The 19,721-nt window shown below is 43.6% G+C and overlaps 1 protein-coding gene across 1 annotated transcript in view; it reads left to right on the plus strand.

Annotated features, from left to right (window-relative positions):
• Positions 1 to 19,721, plus strand: part of DCUN1D4 (defective in cullin neddylation 1 domain containing 4) — a gene marked incomplete in the record, with an annotated part of 107,183 nt that overhangs the window by 63,241 nt on the left and 24,221 nt on the right. Inside the window, 2 exon segments of the mRNA XM_027775928.1 lie at positions 7,413 to 7,483; positions 13,460 to 13,551. Coding sequence (XP_027631729.1) covers positions 7,413 to 7,483; positions 13,460 to 13,551 — 163 coding nt within the window.

The raw sequence follows: 19,721 nt of genomic DNA on the forward strand, positions 1-19,721 counted from the left end.
TTGAAATGTCTGACTTGAAAGCCCCACTTAGTATCTATTTCTTGTTGAACATCCAAGCGCATGGATCCAAACTGTAGGTCAGTAGTGATTAAGAAAATGGATTGTGAAAAGAGCCAGGATGACTGACAGGGTGAGCTGCAGGACAAGTCTGTGGGAGCAGGCTACGAGGCACAGTCCCCTCCATGCCAGCACGAGGAGGACTTGGACACGCGTGCTGTGCTCGTCGTTTTCTCTAGGAGAGAGGCCGTTTGGCTGCATGTTAGAGGGGAAGGAAGGAGTACTGAGGCCATGGATGGATCCGTGGTTGTGGTTCTGAGTTCTCATTCCCACGTCTCACACTGCCCTCTGTTCCTGCACCCTGAGCCAGCTCCTTCAGCTTCTGTCCGACCATTGGCCCTGGCCTTGCTCTGCACATTCTGGTGGCAGTGTCTCACCTTTTAAAATCTCGATCAGCTCAGTTTCTGATTCCCAGAAGTGTAATAAATAAAGCTCTCTCACTGGGGACTCTTCCTCCTGTTCTCTATGGTTTATTTCTTTTTGTACTTTGATATTTTAGTTCTCTTTGACTTCAGAAAGGATTGGCTGGGGTTTTCAGAGAATATGTTGCTTATATTTTTCTCTGAAACTGGAAACTCATATCTTCACTAGAATGTAAATAACCAGTTTACATAAGTAACTCATCTAATAACTTCTATTTCCTGAAATATATTTAAGAACAAATAATTAAGCCAAATATAAGGTGCCAACACTGATGTTAGAGTTACACCAGCGCTTACGTATGTAGGGAATAGTTCTATGAGCCCTGAGGATAGGTCCTTAGTCTCTAGGATTACATTCCATAGCAAATGAGATTAGGGACCAGGAGCAGGTGCTAAAGTGGAACATGGACAGTTACAAAAAGTGACAAAGTGGTCTGAAGTAAAGGATGGGATGTTAAAAACTCCCGAAGCAGATCATGTAGGTCTCATTTGCCTCAGCGAGGGGGCGGCATGGTGTCACAGCAGAAGCATACAGAAGCTTTGGCACCAAGGTCTCAGGCCATTGTGTGAAGGTAAATACATTTAGTTCAGGGCCCCTGCTTAAGGTGGTAGAAGAATCTTGCACTTGTTTGTTTACAACGGAAGGATCGCTTTTTTCTAGATTGGCAGTATGTCTGCCTTTCTAGATGTACCCAAGGTACTCTGTAACTTACTATTTTTAAAAAGAGTTATTTATTTATTTAATTTCATTTGTTGCTATTTATTTATATTTTTTAAAATTTGACCAGACAGAGAGAGAAAGGGAAAATAAGAAAGTAAGCCACCAGGTTCTGGGCTTGAATTGTGGTTAGCCATATGGGAATACAGTGCCCTTAACTGTGCCACCTGCCAGCCCCCTTAGATATAATTTTTAAAACCACTTCTCTTTCTCTCTCTCATGAGAGAATAAGAAGGAGATAATAGAGAGGATAGAAAGAGAAAAGGGAGAGACATGTATTTTTTGAGAAGGTCTTTCCACATCACAGTACTCCTATCCTATCCTCTCAGTTAGCCAGAGTCACAGTATGTGCAACCTGTTTAAATCGGCCTGGGAACTGGAACTGGCAGAAGGTAGGAGGCTATCTACAGCCTGGCCTGGGTGCCACTCACCACTCCGCCCCATGGCAGTCCTGTGCTACTACCGTGTTTCACCGTCCCAGCTCACTCCACAGTCACATTGGAGCCAGAGTTTGGGACAGGAACAACCACCTGAAGACACTGTGGCTCCAGAAGGATTCTTCCCCTGCCTCCTCTAGTGGAGAAATTCCAAACCCTAAAATTCCCATTGTGGATATCAGCACTCCTACCCACAGAGAAGTAGGGAAACTGACACAGAGCTCTCACACACCATAGAAAAGTGCACAATTTTACAGCTGCAGAAGCTGATCTAAAAAACTAGGAAGAGATGATCACCTTTCCCAATGCCTAAAAGCTAAAGCATAGCTCCCAGAAATGTAAGAAAACAAGGTAGTACCTATCTCCTCATTGAAGAAATACAGTTACACCCCAGCAATGGAAAGAACACAAGAAATCATAGAAATGTAAGAAAAGTAATTCAGAATATTCATCATAGCAAAACTCAGTTAGATGCAAGAGATAACCAATTCCAGGACATGAGAAAATTATTCCATGACTTACAGGAGGAATTTTGTAAAGAGATAAATACTCTAAAAAAAGAAACAAACAGAAGAAATGAAGAATACAATATAGGAAATCAAAACCTCCCTCAAAACGCACTAACAGCTGTTTAGACTATGTAGAAGATGGACTCTTCAACCTTGAAGACAAAACTTCTAAGACAAAACCAAAAAGAATGGAAAAATAACTTTATTCAGAACAACATATGGGAAATTCTAGATATGAAAACTTCCCCAATCTAGAGGAATATTCAGACATCCGGAGCCAAGAAATTTAAAGAACACTAAATAGATTCAGCATAAGACAGTCCTTTTCAAGGCACATAATAGCCAAATTGGTAAAAACAAAGAAAAAGAATATTCTAAAAATGGCAAGAGAGGGAGCCAGCAGGTGGTGTAGTGGTTAAGGTGCTGGATTCCCACATGGTAAACCGCGGTTCGAGTCCTGGGCCTGGCAGAAGATCATGCCTGGTGTGTGTATGTGCAGGCCTAGGAAAAGAGTGGAAGAGAAAGGATTGCAGCATGGCCACCCACGCCCCTTCCCCACCCGGTGGTGATTTCTCACTTTCCCCTCCCACTGTCTCTCTCTTTGGCAAGCGCACACATCCTATAACAAAACAACTTTAAAAAGAAAGAAAGAAAGAAAGAAAAACACCAAGTTACTTGCAAAGCTTACTCCATTAGACTAACAGCAGACTTCTTACCTGAAACAATGTAGGCAAGAAAGAAATGGGAAGACATATTTAAAACCTTGAAAACAAAATTAGAGCCAATAATACTATACCTGGCAAGACTATTTTTGAAATGGGAAGAAGTGAAATAGTTTCCAGATAAACAAAACCTGAAAGAATTCACCAACTCTAGACCAACTCATCAGGAAATACTCAAGGGAATACTACAAGAGGAAAACAGAAGGGGGATAACAGATAAATAGACAAAGGGAGACAAGGAAATACAAATTTTAAAAATGTCTAACAAAATAGGGATAAATCTGAACATATCAGTAATAATGTTGAATGTTAATGGATTGAATTCCCTAATTAAAAGAGACAGACTACCTGAATATATAAAAATAAATAAATAAATAATAAAATAAAAACTAAAACCCAAAACAACCATCTATGTGTTGCTTCCAAGGAACATACCCCATTGATAAAGACATACATAGACTGAACGTGAAGAGATGGGAAAAGTCATTTCATGCAGCAGAAACCACAGAAAGGCTAGAGTCATTGTACTGATGGTAGATAAAATAGACTGCAAGATAAAGATGGTGAGAAGAGACAGTAAGGACACTATGTACAGCATTAAAAGGATGGTTTCACCAAGAAGTAACGATTAAAAATATTTGTGCACCCATCACTGGGGCATCCAGATATGTAAAAGGAAGACTGCTAGATCAATAGGAGATGGATTGGATCACACTAATTTTGGGGATTGAAACACTCATTTTCACAACTCGACAGTCATCTAGCACAGCACTAGTAGCTCACTGACACTGTAGACCATTTGGACCTGACATTTATCAAATATTTATAAAATATTCCACCCAGCAACTACAAAATATGCTTTTTTTCTCATCTTCACATGGAACATTTTCAAAGATTGATACTTAGGGCATAAAACAAGCCTACCAATTTTAAACTATAGGAACTATATCTAGCACCTTTTCTTTCTTTCTTTTTTTTTTTTTTTTTTGGGGGGGTTTTTGTTTCAGGGGGGGCTGTTCCCCCAGAAAGACAGAAAGTGAGAAATCACCCCCTGGGGGGATGGCCATACCACAATCCTTTCTCCTCCATTCTCCTCTCAGGATCTTGGGCACTCATGTACACGCGCCCGGCGTGAGTTTAAGCTACCGGGTCTGGGACTTGAACCACAGTCAACTACATGGGAGTTCAACGACATAGCCATTGCACTAACTGCTGGTCCCTCCACCACCTTTTTGACCACGTGAAATTAAACTAGAAATCAACTACAGAAAGAACCCTGAAAAACGCACAAAAATATGAAAACTAAATAACCTACTCCTAAACAACTTCAAAACTACTGAAGAAGTTAAAGCTGAAGTCAAAAGACTTATTGAAACCAGTGATAATGAATACGTGGTTCACCGGAATCTGGGTCACAGTGAAAGTCTTTAGACGGAAGTCCATAGCAATTACTGCTCCCAAGAAAAAAACAGAACGTTAGCAAATAACTTGATACGTCTCAAGGAACTGGAAAAGCAACAACAAAAATAATCCCCAAAATACTAGAAGAAAAGAAATAATAAAGATTAGAGTTGAAGTAGAGAATAAAAGAATTATACGAAACCCCAGCAAAAGCTGGATTTTTTTTTTTTTTCCATTGTGGATAAACAAAATTGAGAAGCCATTAGCACTACTAATCAAGAAAAGCACGGGGGGCCAGCAGGTGGCATGGTGGATAGGGGCACTGGACTCCCACATGGCCAACCACGGTTCAAGTCTCGGACCTGGTGGCTTGCTTTCTCACTTCCTCTCTCTCTGTCTTTCTCTGATCAAACTGGAAAATAACAATGATAATAATAATAAATAAAGTTAAATAAAATAATTCTTTTTTTTTTAAAAGAAAAGCACGGAAAAGAATCAGACGAATAAGATCAGGAGTGAATCTGGGAATATTACAACAGACGTAGCAGAAATAAAAATAAGTGTGAGAGAGTATAATGAGTGACTATATGCCAGCAAACTAGAAAACTGAATGAGATGGACAAATTTCTGGACATGTACAAACTAACTAGAATGAACCAGAAAGAAATAGAAAGCCAACAGACCAGTAACAAGCAGTGAGGTTAAGTTGGCGATAATCTCCTGACAAGGAAAAGTCCAGGTCCTGATGGCTTCCTTCTGAATTTCATAAAACTTTTTAAAGAGAGTTAACACCAGTGCTCCTCAAGCTATTACTGAAGGTCCGAAAGGAAGGAAATCTTCCCAACTCATTCTTTGAAGCCTCCAACATCTTGATACCAAAAGCAGACAAGGATATCCCTGATAGATACAGATGTAAAAATCCTCAGCTAGCAAATTGAATCCATCAGCACATTGAAAAGATCATACACTCTGACCAAGGAGGCTTCATCCCAGGGATGCAAGGATGATTCACCATATGCAAAACAGTAAGTGTAATAGATCATGGTAACAGAAGAAAAGATGAGAACCGTATGATCATATCAATTGATGCAGGAAAAGCATTTGATAAAGCACAACATTCCTTCCTTCATGTTTAAGACAACAAAATAGGTCTAGAACGTTTCTGAACTCAGTAAAAGCCACATATGACAGACCAATTGCTGATATCATACTGAATAGAGCAAAGTTGAAAACTTTCCATCTAAAAAGTAGAACAAGACAAGGTTTCTCACTTTCTCCACTTCTTTTTCAGCATAACACTAAAAGTCCTAGCCACTGCAATTAGACAACAGAATAAAAATGCATTCAAATCGGAAGAGAAGCAGCTAAATTATCCTTGATCGTAGATAACATGATTATATGCAAATCTATAGCATTTTTATACGCCAACAACGAACACACTGAGGCAGAACTGAAGAAACAATTCTGTTTAGTAGACACACACACACACACACACACACACACACCCACCTGCAAAGAAAGCTAACGAAAGAGGTGAATGACCTCTACAAGGTAAATTGAAAGCCTAAGGAATAAATTGAGAATGATACCAAAAAATGGAAAGACATCTCATGTTCCTGGATTTGATAAATCAATATGTCGGTTCTACCCAGATTAATTTACAAATTTAATGTGATTCCATTCAGATTACCAGGGACATTCTTCATAGAAATAGATCATAAATTTTATCTGTAATCATAGAAGGCCTCATGTCACCAAAGCAATACTGTGCAAAAAGAAAAGTAGAAGGCATTTTGCTATCTGACCTTCAAATATATTACAAAGCTGTGATTATTAAAACAGCATGATACAATCACAAAAACAGACACATAGATTAGTGAAACAGAATAAAGAGCCCAGAAATAACCCCCAATCATATAGTCAGCTGACCTTTATCAAAGTGCACAAGACAATGCAGTGGAAAAAGTAAATCTTCTTAGCAAACGATGCTGAAAGAACTGGATATCTACCTGTAGAAAAATGAAACCTCTATCTCATCGTTAACAAGAGCCAACTCAAAATGGACCTGTAGATTAGGACCAGCAGGTGGTGTAACGGTTATGTCGCAGGACTCCCCATATATCCAACTGTGGTTTGAGTCCTGGACCCAGGGAAAGTCATGACACATTTTTGCATAGAAAAAACATAGAAGAATACATCCTGACTTTCCAATGGTCTAATAAAACTTATTTAAGGTTGCTTTGAGGGGGAAAATGATAAAATAAGCGACAATACTTTATCTTTCTCTTATTTGTTCATTTTTGACAGCTCAATCAAGGATAGTGCCATATACATTGTTTTGAATAGATCATTTTACATCCTTGGGTCTATTAAGTGTTTCTTCCCTTTGCCCTCCTGCCCATGCTCTGCTGTCCATTGTCCTCCCTTTCAGTCTTTGGTGTCTACACTTGTTCTCTCTATAACGTCTCTGTGACCTCATGAAAATAGAAAAGGACTGAACATGTCTATCGGATTAGACGCCAGGTGGTTACTGGTGACTTGACAAGAAGACTGAATGGGGAGGTAGGAGCAGAAGAAACCAATGGCAGTGGTTGAGGGATGAAGGGAGATAAAGTGGAGGTGGAACAGGTGGACGGTTCTCTCCAGAAAAACAAGAGCTGATGCCAGAGTGTGAAAAAGGGCTTTACTGCCTTTTAGCAAGAGGAAAACTGACTACTTGACTTTTTTTCTATGTGAAAGAAACATTTGTGTTATTTTCCAATTAAGTCATGGAGAACTTTTTGTGATTCTTTGCTGTGTTCCCCAGAAATATTGTATGTATTGAAATTATTACCCAAATAAGAGTGAAGCATTAAGCTCTATATGGAGCAGGAATTGAACTTAGGTTGCCTTATCTTTAAACATAAATGATACGGACCGTATTCCAGAGATTGAAGGACATGGTGATGAATCGATTTAATGATAGGTTTGACTAGAGGATAACTGAAGATACAGTGATAGTGAAGTTCCGTAATATCTTCTGATTTCTTTCTTCCAAAGGAGCGATAGTCTTTAGTCTTACTCAGTGACAGCATAGTGCTAGCATATAGCAATAACAGTACACACGGTCAGGCTTAATTTATTTAAGAAATTGTGTTTTATTGCAGGTACTGATGATGTCGTGGGTCCCGAAGGCATGGAAAAATTTTGTGAAGACATTGGTGTTGAACCAGAAAATGTAAGTCTAACTTACTGAGTTAGGTGAATCAGTTGATTAATTTTCACACTTAAATCTTTAGTCTCTTGATCAATAAAGCAAGAATAGAGAAGTGATGGTGGTGTTGTGTTTTTGTTTTTGTTTTTAATGAGGCAACCCAAGAAATAATTTCATTTCTAGTTTGATTTCTAAGCAGGCTTTCTCCTTTATATGTGGCATGGTGCCATTTCCCCTCTCGTTTAATCTCTCGCGTGTAGGAGGTCAGGTGAGGAAGTGGGTGATGTGGACATGTCTCTGCATTAGTTGCTTAAGCCAAGGGTACAGTTAAATCCAGGACTTCGAGTAAGTATTCATGAGTTTCGAATGGTTTGTACAGATTCAGTATTCCTTATCTGTAATGCTTGGGACCAGAGTTTTTCTGGATTTTGGAATATTTGTATATATATAATGAAATATTGGGAGGCTGGAACCCACACCAAAGCATGGCATGTATTTGTCCCATATACAACTAATACACAGAGCTTGACGATAGCTTTACATAGTATTTTTGTCTTGCATCATTTTGAATGTGACCTGTCGCAGGAGGTCAGTGGTAGAAGCTTACATAAGTGGTGTCATGTTTGTACTCAGAAATTTTTGGATTTTGGGATATTTTAGATTTTCAGAATAGGGATGTTCAGCCTATAATTATCGTGAGTTTTTCACGGAACTTTCCCCTCCAATTGGATAGCTCAGCAGGTGGTCACTTTATGTAGTGCAGAAGCCCTCGGTACATCCTGTAAGACATTTTATATGCTTAATTGATTTTGCCTAATTCTTGGCCTCATGTTACTGTGACTTTTTTTTTTTTTTTAAATACTTTTTCTACATCATCTCTCTTACACTGAAATGAAAAATTTTGTTCGTGCATGTGCCCTGGCTCTTCAGTTTTTCTGGATTTTGGAATATTTGTATATATATAATGAAATATTGGGAGGCTGGAACCCACACCAAAGCATGGCATGTATTTGTCCCATATACAACTAATACACAGAGCTTGACGATAGCTTTACATAGTATTTTTGTCTTGCATCATTTTGAATGTGACCTGTCGCAGGAGGTCAGTGGTAGAAGCTTACATAAGTGGTGTCATGTTTGTACTCAGAAATTTTTGGATTTTGGGATATTTTAGATTTTCAGAATAGGGATGTTCAGCCTATAATTATCGTGAGTTTTTCACGGAACTTTCCCCTCCAATTGGATAGCTCAGCAGGTGGTCACTTTATGTAGTGCAGAAGCCCTCGGTACATCCTGTAAGACATTTTATATGCTTAATTGATTTTGCCTAATTCTTGGCCTCATGTTACTGTGACTTTTTTTTTTTTTTAAATACTTTTTCTACATCATCTCTCTTACACTGAAATGAAAAATTTTGTTCGTGCATGTGCCCTGGCTCTTCCACCGTGCAGTTGACATTACATTAGCCTCCAGTCTAACCTGGAAGAGGTTTCCAGGAAGCATCGGCTTCATTCTGTTTCCAGGATGTCATGTATGTCATGCTTTTAGAAGAGACCAGGAGTTGAGAGTTCACACTTGGTTCTTTAGCTTGTTTTTACCTTACATTTCTGTGCTTCTGTCCTCCGCCCTCTCCACTCTGCCTTCCAGTAGCACTGTTAAGTTTTGTACAGAGGCCCAGCAATAGCATGGTAGTTAAGGTGGCTGGATCCCACGTGGCTGGCCTTGCAGTTTGAGCCCTAAACCCAGTGGCTTGAAAAACACACCGGGCATGTAGGCATGTAGGCATGAGTGTATGTGTGCCCCAAATCCTGAGAGGAGGGAGAGATGGAGAGGGATCACGGCATGGCTATCTCTCTGGGGGGGGGGGCAAGAAGGGGGGCATTGCTTTCTCACTCGGTGTCTGTCTGTCTTTGTCTTTTGCCAGCAAGCACATGCATCCTATAGGAAATTTTTTAAAAATATTTTTTGAAGAGCCTTTGGAATATTTTTCACTCATACCATGGATTTTTATCTTGCATTTTTTATTTTAGTGTGTTCTAGTTCAGGTATCTTGGTAAATTATCTTATCTGGTGAAAACATTGGGGGAGTTGAATCATAGCATTTTACCTGGTCGAGTCCATAGTTCAGTCCAGAGACTTGGGCAAAGACCACTGATAGGAGTGGGCCGCGGTAGGAGAGTGACTTCCAAGTAGTCCAACCAGAGGGGTAAGAGTGAATGTTCTTGAGAGGGGATTGAGGGGTCCCACCCAGAGGACAGTCACCACATGGGCAGAGGAGCAGGAAGCAGGGCCCACACCCACAGGCAGAGGGTGAGAAGATTGGGAGGCAGGAGTCAGACTGCAGGCATGTGGGGGCGTGAGCTGGGCATCGAAACCCAGGAAAACCTGTAGGGGGCGGTGTGTGGGTTCCGATTCTAACCCAAAAGGAAGGGAGGCATAGCTCTTGAAAGTCCCTCATCTCCAGCCTAGCTCTCAATAATGATAGCTATTATTAGCATCCTGTTTTTGCTCTAATGAGTGCTTTAGAACTATTTCTGTAGGAATAGAAGTAGTCTTAAATTGTTGAAGCATGTTGAAGATGAAAAGACCAAACTCAGAATATTCAGGCTATCGGGGATCTTCTAGTGTGTACTTCAGTTCCAAGACTACCCGTAGAAGTTCTGTTATTTTCTACCATCACTAAGACAGAGCGGTTGCTGAATAAACCCCAACGTGCCATGAGTTGTGCATGCATCCTAGTGTTGGAGATGGTAACGTTTGAAAGAAAGCGGTGGGACCGGCAGATGGCATAATAGTTACATCACTGGACTCCCATGTAGTTGACTATGGTTCAAGAATCGGACCAGGTGGCTTAAAACTCACACCAGGCACATGTGCGTGTGTGCCCAAGATCCCAAAAGGAGAATGGAGGAGAAGGGATTGTGGCGTGGCCATCCCCCTGGGGGTGATTTCTCGCTTTCTGTCTCTCTGGCGAGCACACACCCAAGTACGGTCTTCTAAACCTTCATCACTGAAACGTGTTTAAAACCTTGACCTTGCGTGATGTGTATGGGTTAGGAAATTTAGGCAGGCTTGTAAAATTCAGGTCTGTTTTTGTTCATCAAGATGAGCATAAAATCCTGTAAGTATTTAGCTCCCTTTTTAGTTAATTTAAGAAAGCCTGTTTTGAGCAGGGGATTGTTTCCGATTGCAAACGTCTGCTTTGTTGTGTTTTACTTCTGTGTGTGTGTCCACGGGCCCTCAACATCTAAAAAAATGTACTAGACAGGTGTTAATGTGGAAGTTTTTACTATTTCTGATAGAGAGTTGAATACAAACATAATTTGAGAACATACCCAGTTTGTGTTAGAAACTGTGGGTAGGCTCACCTGGGTAGACAGACAGGAGTCAGAACTGCAGGAAATACAAGGGATGAGGAGAATATGCTACCATGTGCCTGGTTTGAAGAACAGGTAGCCTTTTCTTTTTGGAAAAGATCTTGGCAGCCCATTGGCCTCTAAGTCACCAGTTTTTAAACTATTTTAACAATGGTGGGTTGGCCAGTATAATGGTTAGTACTCACCCGTCCTGGTAATGTACTCTTTAGTAATCTAGATTTTTTTTTTTTAATCTGAAAAAAAAAAAAAAACCCGAAAACCTAGTGACTTAAAAAATTATACATACCAATTTATTTGATGACAGGTCTTAGAAATTCAGTAGGTTCTCCTGCTAATTTCCAAAGTAGAAAATCCATAAAGTCAGTATGAAGAGAAAGTGTCTCAACTCTCCAGTTATAAATTAGACCAGGCTCGAGATAGTCCGCGTACAGGCAAGCTTGTCTGCAGGAAGTTGAAAGGACAGGTCTCGTGACTCTCCATGCTCTGGTCTGGGAGATCTTAATGTACTTGCTGGCTCTGGGAGACTCCTTAAATCATCTAAAAATGATTCCTAAATGACTTCTTCCCTCATCATGTCATGTTCTCATATCATCCCGATTCCTTCTGCGACTGTCATTTGGCCTGGTTGAGCATACAGGGTGGTGGTTGGATGGTTTGGGGTAGTTTTTCCAGTAGTTAAAACGGAGCCTTTAGTTCTATGTAAAGAAATCAAATTAAGGGCCGGATGGTAAGTGTCTCTGTCCTTGGCCAGCTGTGCGCAGAAACACGTCGGGTCTCCTCTAACTGTTGCCTTTTCTGTTAGAACAGAGGGCCAGCTGTCCCCAGTGAACGCCTGGTGCCCCGGAGGGCTTGGGTGCTCCTTAGCGTGAGAGTGACTTCAGAGAGCACCAGCTCCGAGTGACAGGAGGGTCCTACGCAGGCCCTGTCCCTCTGCTTTTCCATTTTAGGACTGACAGCGTTCTCTTTCAATGATACTTGAGTATCTTGAGTCTTTGAGGAAGACGATGAAGGCATCTTCCTCTGCGCCATCACCCGTGCATAGGACTCTGGTAGCTTGAAGCAGGATGCGCCTTTGAAATACAGTTTTGTCTTTACGGTTTCTGGGTTTTGGTAAACTTTACTGTCGCTCTCTGTGTGCCCTTTTCTCCAGCATAGTTGAGTGGAAAGGTGATAAGCGGTGGCATAAAGCAGTCACCCCAGTTTCTGGCATCTGCAGCGATTCAGAGAAGATTCGCTCAGAGCAGGGGTAGCACTGCATGAGAAGGGACGGGGCCCAGCCACTCACCTGGGCTTGGTCCAGGCGTGGGTCTGTGGGGTGGGGCGAGGGCTTCTCGGAAGGATCCCCCGTGTGCTGGCTAAAGCGAAAACGTTAATTGATGTGTGGTGCAGCTCTGCTGCGTATCCCCCCCTTCCACCTCTTCTTTATAATGTATTCTTATTTTTTAATTTGCCAGATGGTACTGATGTTGCCAGAGAGAGACAGAGAACCAGAAAAAGAAGAACCCCCCGGGGGGTGGGGGGGAAGGTCATGCCACAGTTCCCTTCTCCTCCATTTCTCCACCCTGTAGCGTTTTGGGGCATGGACACACACATGCCCGCTATGTTTTTCAAGCTGTCAAGTCTGGGACTTGAACCACTTGGTTGGCCATATGGGATCCAGCTGTCTTCACCTCAGGCCACAGGCAGGCTGTGAAATAATTAGTCCATGAATGAGAGGGACAGAAAGAGAAACCACACCCTGAACAGGATCTCACAGCTGCCCCACCCCAGCCCAAGCCAGCTTGGATCACGGGCACCTATGCATCCAGCAGCCTGCCCCGTGGGCCTGCCTTTACTCTCTGGCCCCCACCCTTCTGTGTTTCTTTTTTTTTTTAAGGAATTATTTTATTTAACTTTATTTATTTACTTAAAGTTTGACCAAATAGAGACTGAGTGAGTTGGTGTGGTGGGACAGGAGTGAGAGAGCAAGCCACCAGGCTCGGGACTCGAACTACAGTCAACGATATGGGAGTCCAGTGCCCTTAACCACCATGCCACCAACAGTCCCCCCCTTCTGTGTTTTAATACCCTGCTCTGTATCTTGCTGTTTCACTTAGTAAGTCTTGGAAATTGTTCCAGACTTACATAGATAGCTTTCCCTTCTCTCCTCCTTAATGGTGTCCTAGGATTCCTTTGCTTGCAATTTATTGAGCGAAGAAGTGCTTAACCAGTCCTTCTTCACTCATAGACGTGGTTGTTTTCACCCTTTGTAACTACAAATAACACTGCAGCAAATATGTGGAATGCACGCCATGGTGGTACGCGTGCAGAAATGCCCAAAGGTCACTCTCTGTAGGTGGGATTGCCGCACTTAGGACTCCTGGTAATGTTGGTAGAGTCTGCAAGAATGACCCTCCGGAGAGCCCGCTGCCTTCACGCTGCCCCACTGTGCACAAGTCACGCCTCTGCAGACCTTCACGCCTCGTCAGCAGCTGCGCATCTGGTCCGCTGTCCTCCTAGCTGACGTTTTTCCCTAGAACTCAGTTTCGAAGTTACTCTGTTCATATTTCATGGCTAAACATTGGGCAAAATGTTGAATGTGTTCTATTGCTGAGATTGGTCTATTTCTTCTTTTTCCAAACAGGTAGTTATGCTTGTCCTAGCTTGGAAATTGGATGCACAAAACATGGGCTATTTTACTCTGCAAGAATGGTTAAAAGGGATGACTTCTCTACAGTAAGTCCCGAGGGAGCACTGGCGGGGTCCTTCCTCCGCGGGTCCCGGGGTGGCTGGGTGAGAGGAGGGAAGGCACACGGTCTTGGCTAACTTCCCTTGTGGCCACCATGTAAAGACTTACGACCCATTTTGGGGGCCAGTATGGGTGAATTTTAGCAATGAAAGGTTTTGCGTTTGTGAGGACAGACAGAATATGAATATTCTGCTATATGGTAATAATAGACTACCTTTTCTCATATATGTCAGCCATAGAACATAAGTGAACTTTTTTTTTTTATTTGAGAGATTTTTTGCTATAGGGCACATGCATTCACAAGAAAAACAGAGAGATAGAAAGTAAGAAATCACCCTGCCGGGTGGGATGGCCACACCGCAATCCCTTCTCCTCCACTCTCCTCTTAGGATCTTGGGCACACATGCACATGCACCCAGCATGAGTTTAAGCCACTGGGTCCGGGACTCGAACTGTGGTCAACTGCGTAGGAGTCCAGCGACATAGCCATTACACTAATGTTGGTCCCCATAATTGAAGATTTTCCAATAGCCACATTTGAAGGGTAGAAAGAAGCAGGTTAAGGGTTGGCTCTGTGGCCTCGTGATAAGGCAGCTGAATACCACATGGGTAGCTGTGTGGTTTGAGTCCCAGTTCTGGCAGCCTAAGAAATGCCGAGTGCTTGGGCATGTGTGCTGAAATCCCGAAGGGAGGGAGAGGTGGGAGAGGAGGGACGGCGGTGTCAGCACTGCCTGTTAGGGTGCTCTCTCCCTCTCTGTCTCTCTGGTGAGTACATATGCGGGCCAGCAAAACAAAACAAAGGAAAAGAAAAGCAAACCACATAAAATTAGTTTTTAGTTTTAAGATATTTTATTTAATCCAAAAGATCTAAATTACTGTAATTTCAGCTTGCAATCAATGCTTTAAATAATCAGTGAGCTATTTAATGTTATTTTTTCATAGGAAGTCTCCAGAGTCGGGTGGAGAACCATTTTACATTCATGGTTTATTTCACCTTGAATTAGGCATGCTGGACGCTTGGCAGTCACGGGTGCCTAGTGACAGTCCAGGTCCACAGCTTGAAAGGCAGGGCCCGAGCCTGCTGGTGGCACAGTGGTTAAGGCAGCTGGAACCCATGTGGTTGACTGTGTGGTTCGAGTCCCAGACCAGAGGCTTGAGAAACACACGAAGCCTGTGTGTGTGCATGCCCAGAGTCTCGAAAGGAGGAAGGCGGAGAAGGGATTGCGGCATGCTCACGCTCTTTCTCTCTCTCTCTCTCTCTCTCTCTCTCTCTCTGTCTCTGAGGCATAGTAAAATAAAGTTGAGTAAAGTGTAACTTATGACTAAAAATATTCATATAAAGTAGAAGGTATCAGATATTTATTTTAGCTTTGAGCACAACTAAAGCATTATTGCTCTGACAATTAAACCATAATAAAGATTCTGTTTGTGTTTCCTGGTCCCGAGTAAGGAAAAAAGCCAGCGCGTTGATGTGTTCGCTTTGTGCTTGCATATATCATATATGTGCGTGTGTACATATGTGCACATGTGTGTGTTTGCTGAGGGTATCCTTCAATAAACAACAGTAATTCCGTGTTCTGCCTTGAAAGGTCCAGTTGACGTGGGTGAGTAAGCAGCGCAGACGGTACAGCAGATGAAGTTCTGGCTCTGGACATAGACTTCGGGTCTAAAGTCAGACTTAGCGCTTTGCAGATTCACCAGGAGTAATAGACTTGGGTTTTACTGGATTAAAGTGAAGTTGAAGTCATTATATGACTGCATTTAAATATTTTTATTTTATTTTTAATTTATTTATTTTTTAGATTTTTGCCATAGGGCATGTGTGCAAGAGAGACAGAGAGAGGGAAAGTCCATTCTCCTTGCAGGATTTTGGGCACACACACCGGGTGTGACTCTCGAGCCCTTAGGTCTGGGGCTTGAACTGGTTGAGCCGTGTGGGAGTCCAGCCCCTTAACCACCACACCACCTGCTGGTCATTTGTTTTCTTTTTGGAGAGGTTTTTGTCATAGTTGCTATAGGGCGTATGCGCTCTCCAGACAGACAGAGAGAGAGACAGAGAGACAGAAAGCGAGAAATCACCCCCCCAGGGAGAATGGCCACGCCACAGTCCCTTCTCCTCCATTCTCTTGGGATCTTGGGCACACACTCACACACGCCTAGCATGAGTTTAAGCCACCAGGTCCAGGCCTTGAACCCTGGTCGACTATATAGGAGTCCAGCGACATAGCCGTTACGCCATCTGCTGGTCCTTCATTTTAAATATTTTTTTAAAGTTTATTTATTTGTGTCTTCCGTGAGTGAGAGAGAAAGAGACCACCTCTGACAGGGTCAAGGTCTGTCCCTGAAGGTTTCGTGTTCTGGAGCCTGGTGTAGGCGTGGTGAGGTGCCGTGGGGTGATGGGGTCACGGTGATGGCATCATGGAGGCAGCGCTCTTGTGAATGCTGTCTTGTGAGACCCAGCAAGCTGTGGATTTTGCGAGAAGGTAGATGTCATGAGAGCTGGCAGCAGGAGCAAGCTCTTGCTCTCTGCGGGTGCCCGCCGTCCTCCGCTCTGTCTGCCTTGTCGTAGGCTGGCCTGTTGCACGAGTGTGCCTTTGGACTGTCCAGCTGCCAGAACCGTGAGTTAAAAGCCATTTCTTTGTAAACCACCAGTGTCAGGATTTCTGTTAGCAACGCAGAAACAAAGGAGCATACCCAGTGCCCTCAGGGAGGTCTCGGTACACAAACCAGGACCTTCTCCTGTGGGTCAGCCTCTCAGCGTGCCCCTCCGCAGCCGTAAGGTGCGACACCAGTTCCGCTCGCAGGGCTGGTAGTGCCTCCTCTGCATGTGCTTCAGTGGTTCGGGGATCCTTTCCACTCTCCCTGTCTGAGCGTCACAGCTGGCCTCCAAGGAGGACGGGTCAGGCTTTCATCCTGAGCATCTTACAGATAGGGAACCTGAGGTTTAGAGAGGTCGCGTGTGTGACTGGTGACCATGGCGGAGAGGGGAAGAAAGCCCGACTTCCGATTCTTAAGTCGCGTTCTTCCTCGGACTGTACTGTCTGATGGCGGTGAGTTTGGTTTTGTGAAAGCCGAGGGTTCTTGTCAGCAGGCTTTAGGATTTTAGGGTTAAGTTCTCTGAATCCCTTTAAAATTGGGCTTACCTGCAGGGGACACCGCCTTTGCCCGAGGCCTCGCGAGCTCCGCTGTCCCCTCGCTGGCTCTCTGGTTGTGCTCACTTAGGCACAGCTGCCTCTTTGTAGGAATCCCTGTGATGGCGAGCGCATGGCTAGGTCAGGAATTAATTTTTCTAGGTTTGTAGCTTCAGAGGAAGCACCATCAGAAATTTCAGGGTCGTCATCCTTTGTCTTTTAGGGGCCCACCTTTGTGTGGCTCCCATTCTTTGTTCAGAATATCCCCCAGGGCCAGGCCTCGCTCACGTGTCCGGAGGGCCGCACCTCTGCGAAGGGGAAGGGCAGTGTTCCTGGGAGGTCGGCGGAGGGAGGGCACTCCACCAGGCTCCATTTGCCACTTTGCATGATGCGGTGGTGGCAGGTGGTTTCTCAGCGGGGACTGCCGCTCGGTGCCTACAGCTCAGGTCTAAGGACCAGCCCGTGGACTGAAGGCGTGGAGGAAGCTGCTCTTGTTGACACGAAGCTCTGAGAGTGGTTCTTCATCAGTGAGATGGAGGTGATTACTCAGGATAAAACCAGCAGATGGCGTAATGGTTACATCGCTGGTCTCTTTACACTATTGACCACAGTTTGAGTCCCAGACCCGGTGGCTTAAAACTGAGCGCCAGGCACATGTGTGTGTGTGTCCGAAATCCTGAGAGAATGGAGGAGAAGGGACTGCAGCTTGGCCTTCCTCCTGGAGGTGATTTCTAGCTTTCTGTCTCTCTCTCTCCAGTGAGCACGTGCCCTATAGCAAAAATTTTCCCCCAAAAAAAAATCTTCCTTCAAGTTTTGAGAACCCCTTTCCATTTCTCCTTCAGCCTCCCTAAATTCGGCCTTTATTCAGCAAATAACCTGAGTGACATTTATATGCCAAAGTGTGATATTCTTGGCCCTACAAAAAAAAAAAAAGGCAAGAACAAGGTAGGATCCATTAGAGGCAGAGGCATGGGCTTAGAAATGATTTTTTTAGGTAAAAGATCCAAAAGAAATACGGTCCCTTTTCTTTACGTAATTAAATTAACTAAGCCCCAAGTACCGTGTCTGTGAGGAGACTCAGAGAGAGTAATCGTTCAGGGCATAGAGAGTGATCTGTCTTTTGAACTGTTTTGTCTTCTATTTTGAAATTTTTCTTTTTTGCTCATTTTTGTTAAGAAATGTTTTGGACTTAAACTAGAATTAATACATAAGAGAAAACCTGTATTTTTATATATTATTGGGTTGTCATGACGTGAATTTTTCACCACCCCAAGAGAAAATGTCTTAGTCGGTTGGGATTGCTGTAACAAAATACCTTCAAATGGGTGCTTCAGTTTCTATTTCATGCAGTCCTGGGGCCGTGAAGTCCGAGGTCAGGCAGATCCAGTTCCTGGTTCTGGCCCTATGCTCACACCGTGGGAGGGGCAAGCAGCTTTCTCAGGCTTTTTTTATAAGGGCACCAACCCCATTCACAAGGGCGAGGGCACTGCCCTCAGGACCTCATCCCCTCCCAAAGCCCTACCTCTTAATACCATGTGAGAGAGGTGTGGGGGGTGGATTTCAACATAAGAATTTGGCAGGGACACAGACATTCAGACCATAGCAGTAGACGTGTTTAAAATGCTGTTTGAAAAATAAGGTGGGAGTGTGATAGAAATAGAAAGCTCAGGCCAGCAGGAGTGGTGGTTAAGGTGCTGGACTCCCACATGTCTGCCCATGGTTCAAGTCCTGGTCCTGGTTGTTTGCTTTCTTACTTTCCATCTCTTTCTGTCTCTCTTTGGTGAGCACACGTGCCCTATGGCAAATTTAAAATAATAATTAATGTTTCTAAAAAATAGAAAGGTCATGAGTTTTTGAAACCAGAGTTTTGTAAAGGTTCAGTCTCTTCCCAGGTGTCTCTGTCCCTGATAGCGTCTCCAGCCAGGTGTCCAGGCCTTCCGCCTGGGCCCTCGAGAACAGTCTCCTTGCGGGTGGCAGAGGAGTTGTGTGCTTGGCTTCCTCGGGCCTGTCAGTCAGGAGATTCTGAGAGATTTGTGAGAAGACAGGACAGCTGCCGGAGGGAACGCCCTCCCTCAGCCTCCTGGGCCATTCTCAGTCAGCAGGCCCAGCTTTGGCTGTGGTTGACCATGGTTTTTGTGTTATTTATTGCTTTGTTCCTACAAAAGGGCCTAAGGTTGCTTCTGAAAATTAAGCTAATGAGGGCGTTTAAACAAAACAGTAAAATAAAATAAAAACGTGTGGCAGTCAGAGTTAAATTTAAAACCGATGAGGGTCTGGAAAAGTACCTCTGGGCTGAGTCAGTAAAGAGACAAAGGCCTCTTCCTGGATAATGGGAGAAACCTACTCCTGATTTTATATCTTTAAAGAAATTCTTCTATTGTTTCAGAATTTATTTGATTTTATTTGTTATTAGTTTTTACTTTGCTGTAGAGTACATGGGCTCACCAGAGAGAGAAAGCCTCCAGGTACGGGACTTGAACCGCAGTTGGCCATGGGGGTGTCTAGCACCTTAACCACCATACCACCTGCTGACCCCCTGATTTTATACATAATGTTGAGGATTACTTTTTCCTTTTTAAAGAGTTATTTTTTTATTTATCTATTTTATTTCAATTTGACCAGAGAGGAATGGGGAGGAGAATGGGGAAGCGAAAGAATGAGCCGCCAGGTCCGAGACTCGAACTGCAGTCCAGCGCCCTTAACCACCACGCCACCTGCCAGCCCCGAGGATTGCTATTTCTTGACTTGGTTCCAGCAACGAGACTCAGCTAAGAAGTGAACCGTGCGTCCTGTGTTGGTTCTGTTTCGGGAGTGGTGTTCCCCAGAGGTCTGGCTCTCTGGCTCAGTTTCATTACACATGGCACACAGAGAGGCGGAGGAAGCTGGGGTGAGGATCTGGCTGGCTTTCTAGAAACCTCAGACCGGCTGCTTCAACTTCCCAAGCCTGCTTTTTCAGAGCCTTTGTCGGGAGTACCTCTGTGGCTGTGGCACCAGTGGCCACTAACAGGGCGCCCTTGTTTCCGTGC

The sequence above is a fragment of the Tupaia chinensis genome, unplaced genomic scaffold (assembly GCF_000334495.1).
Source record: "Tupaia chinensis unplaced genomic scaffold, TupChi_1.0 Scaffold000054_1, whole genome shotgun sequence".
NCBI lineage: Eukaryota > Metazoa > Chordata > Mammalia > Scandentia > Tupaiidae > Tupaia > Tupaia belangeri.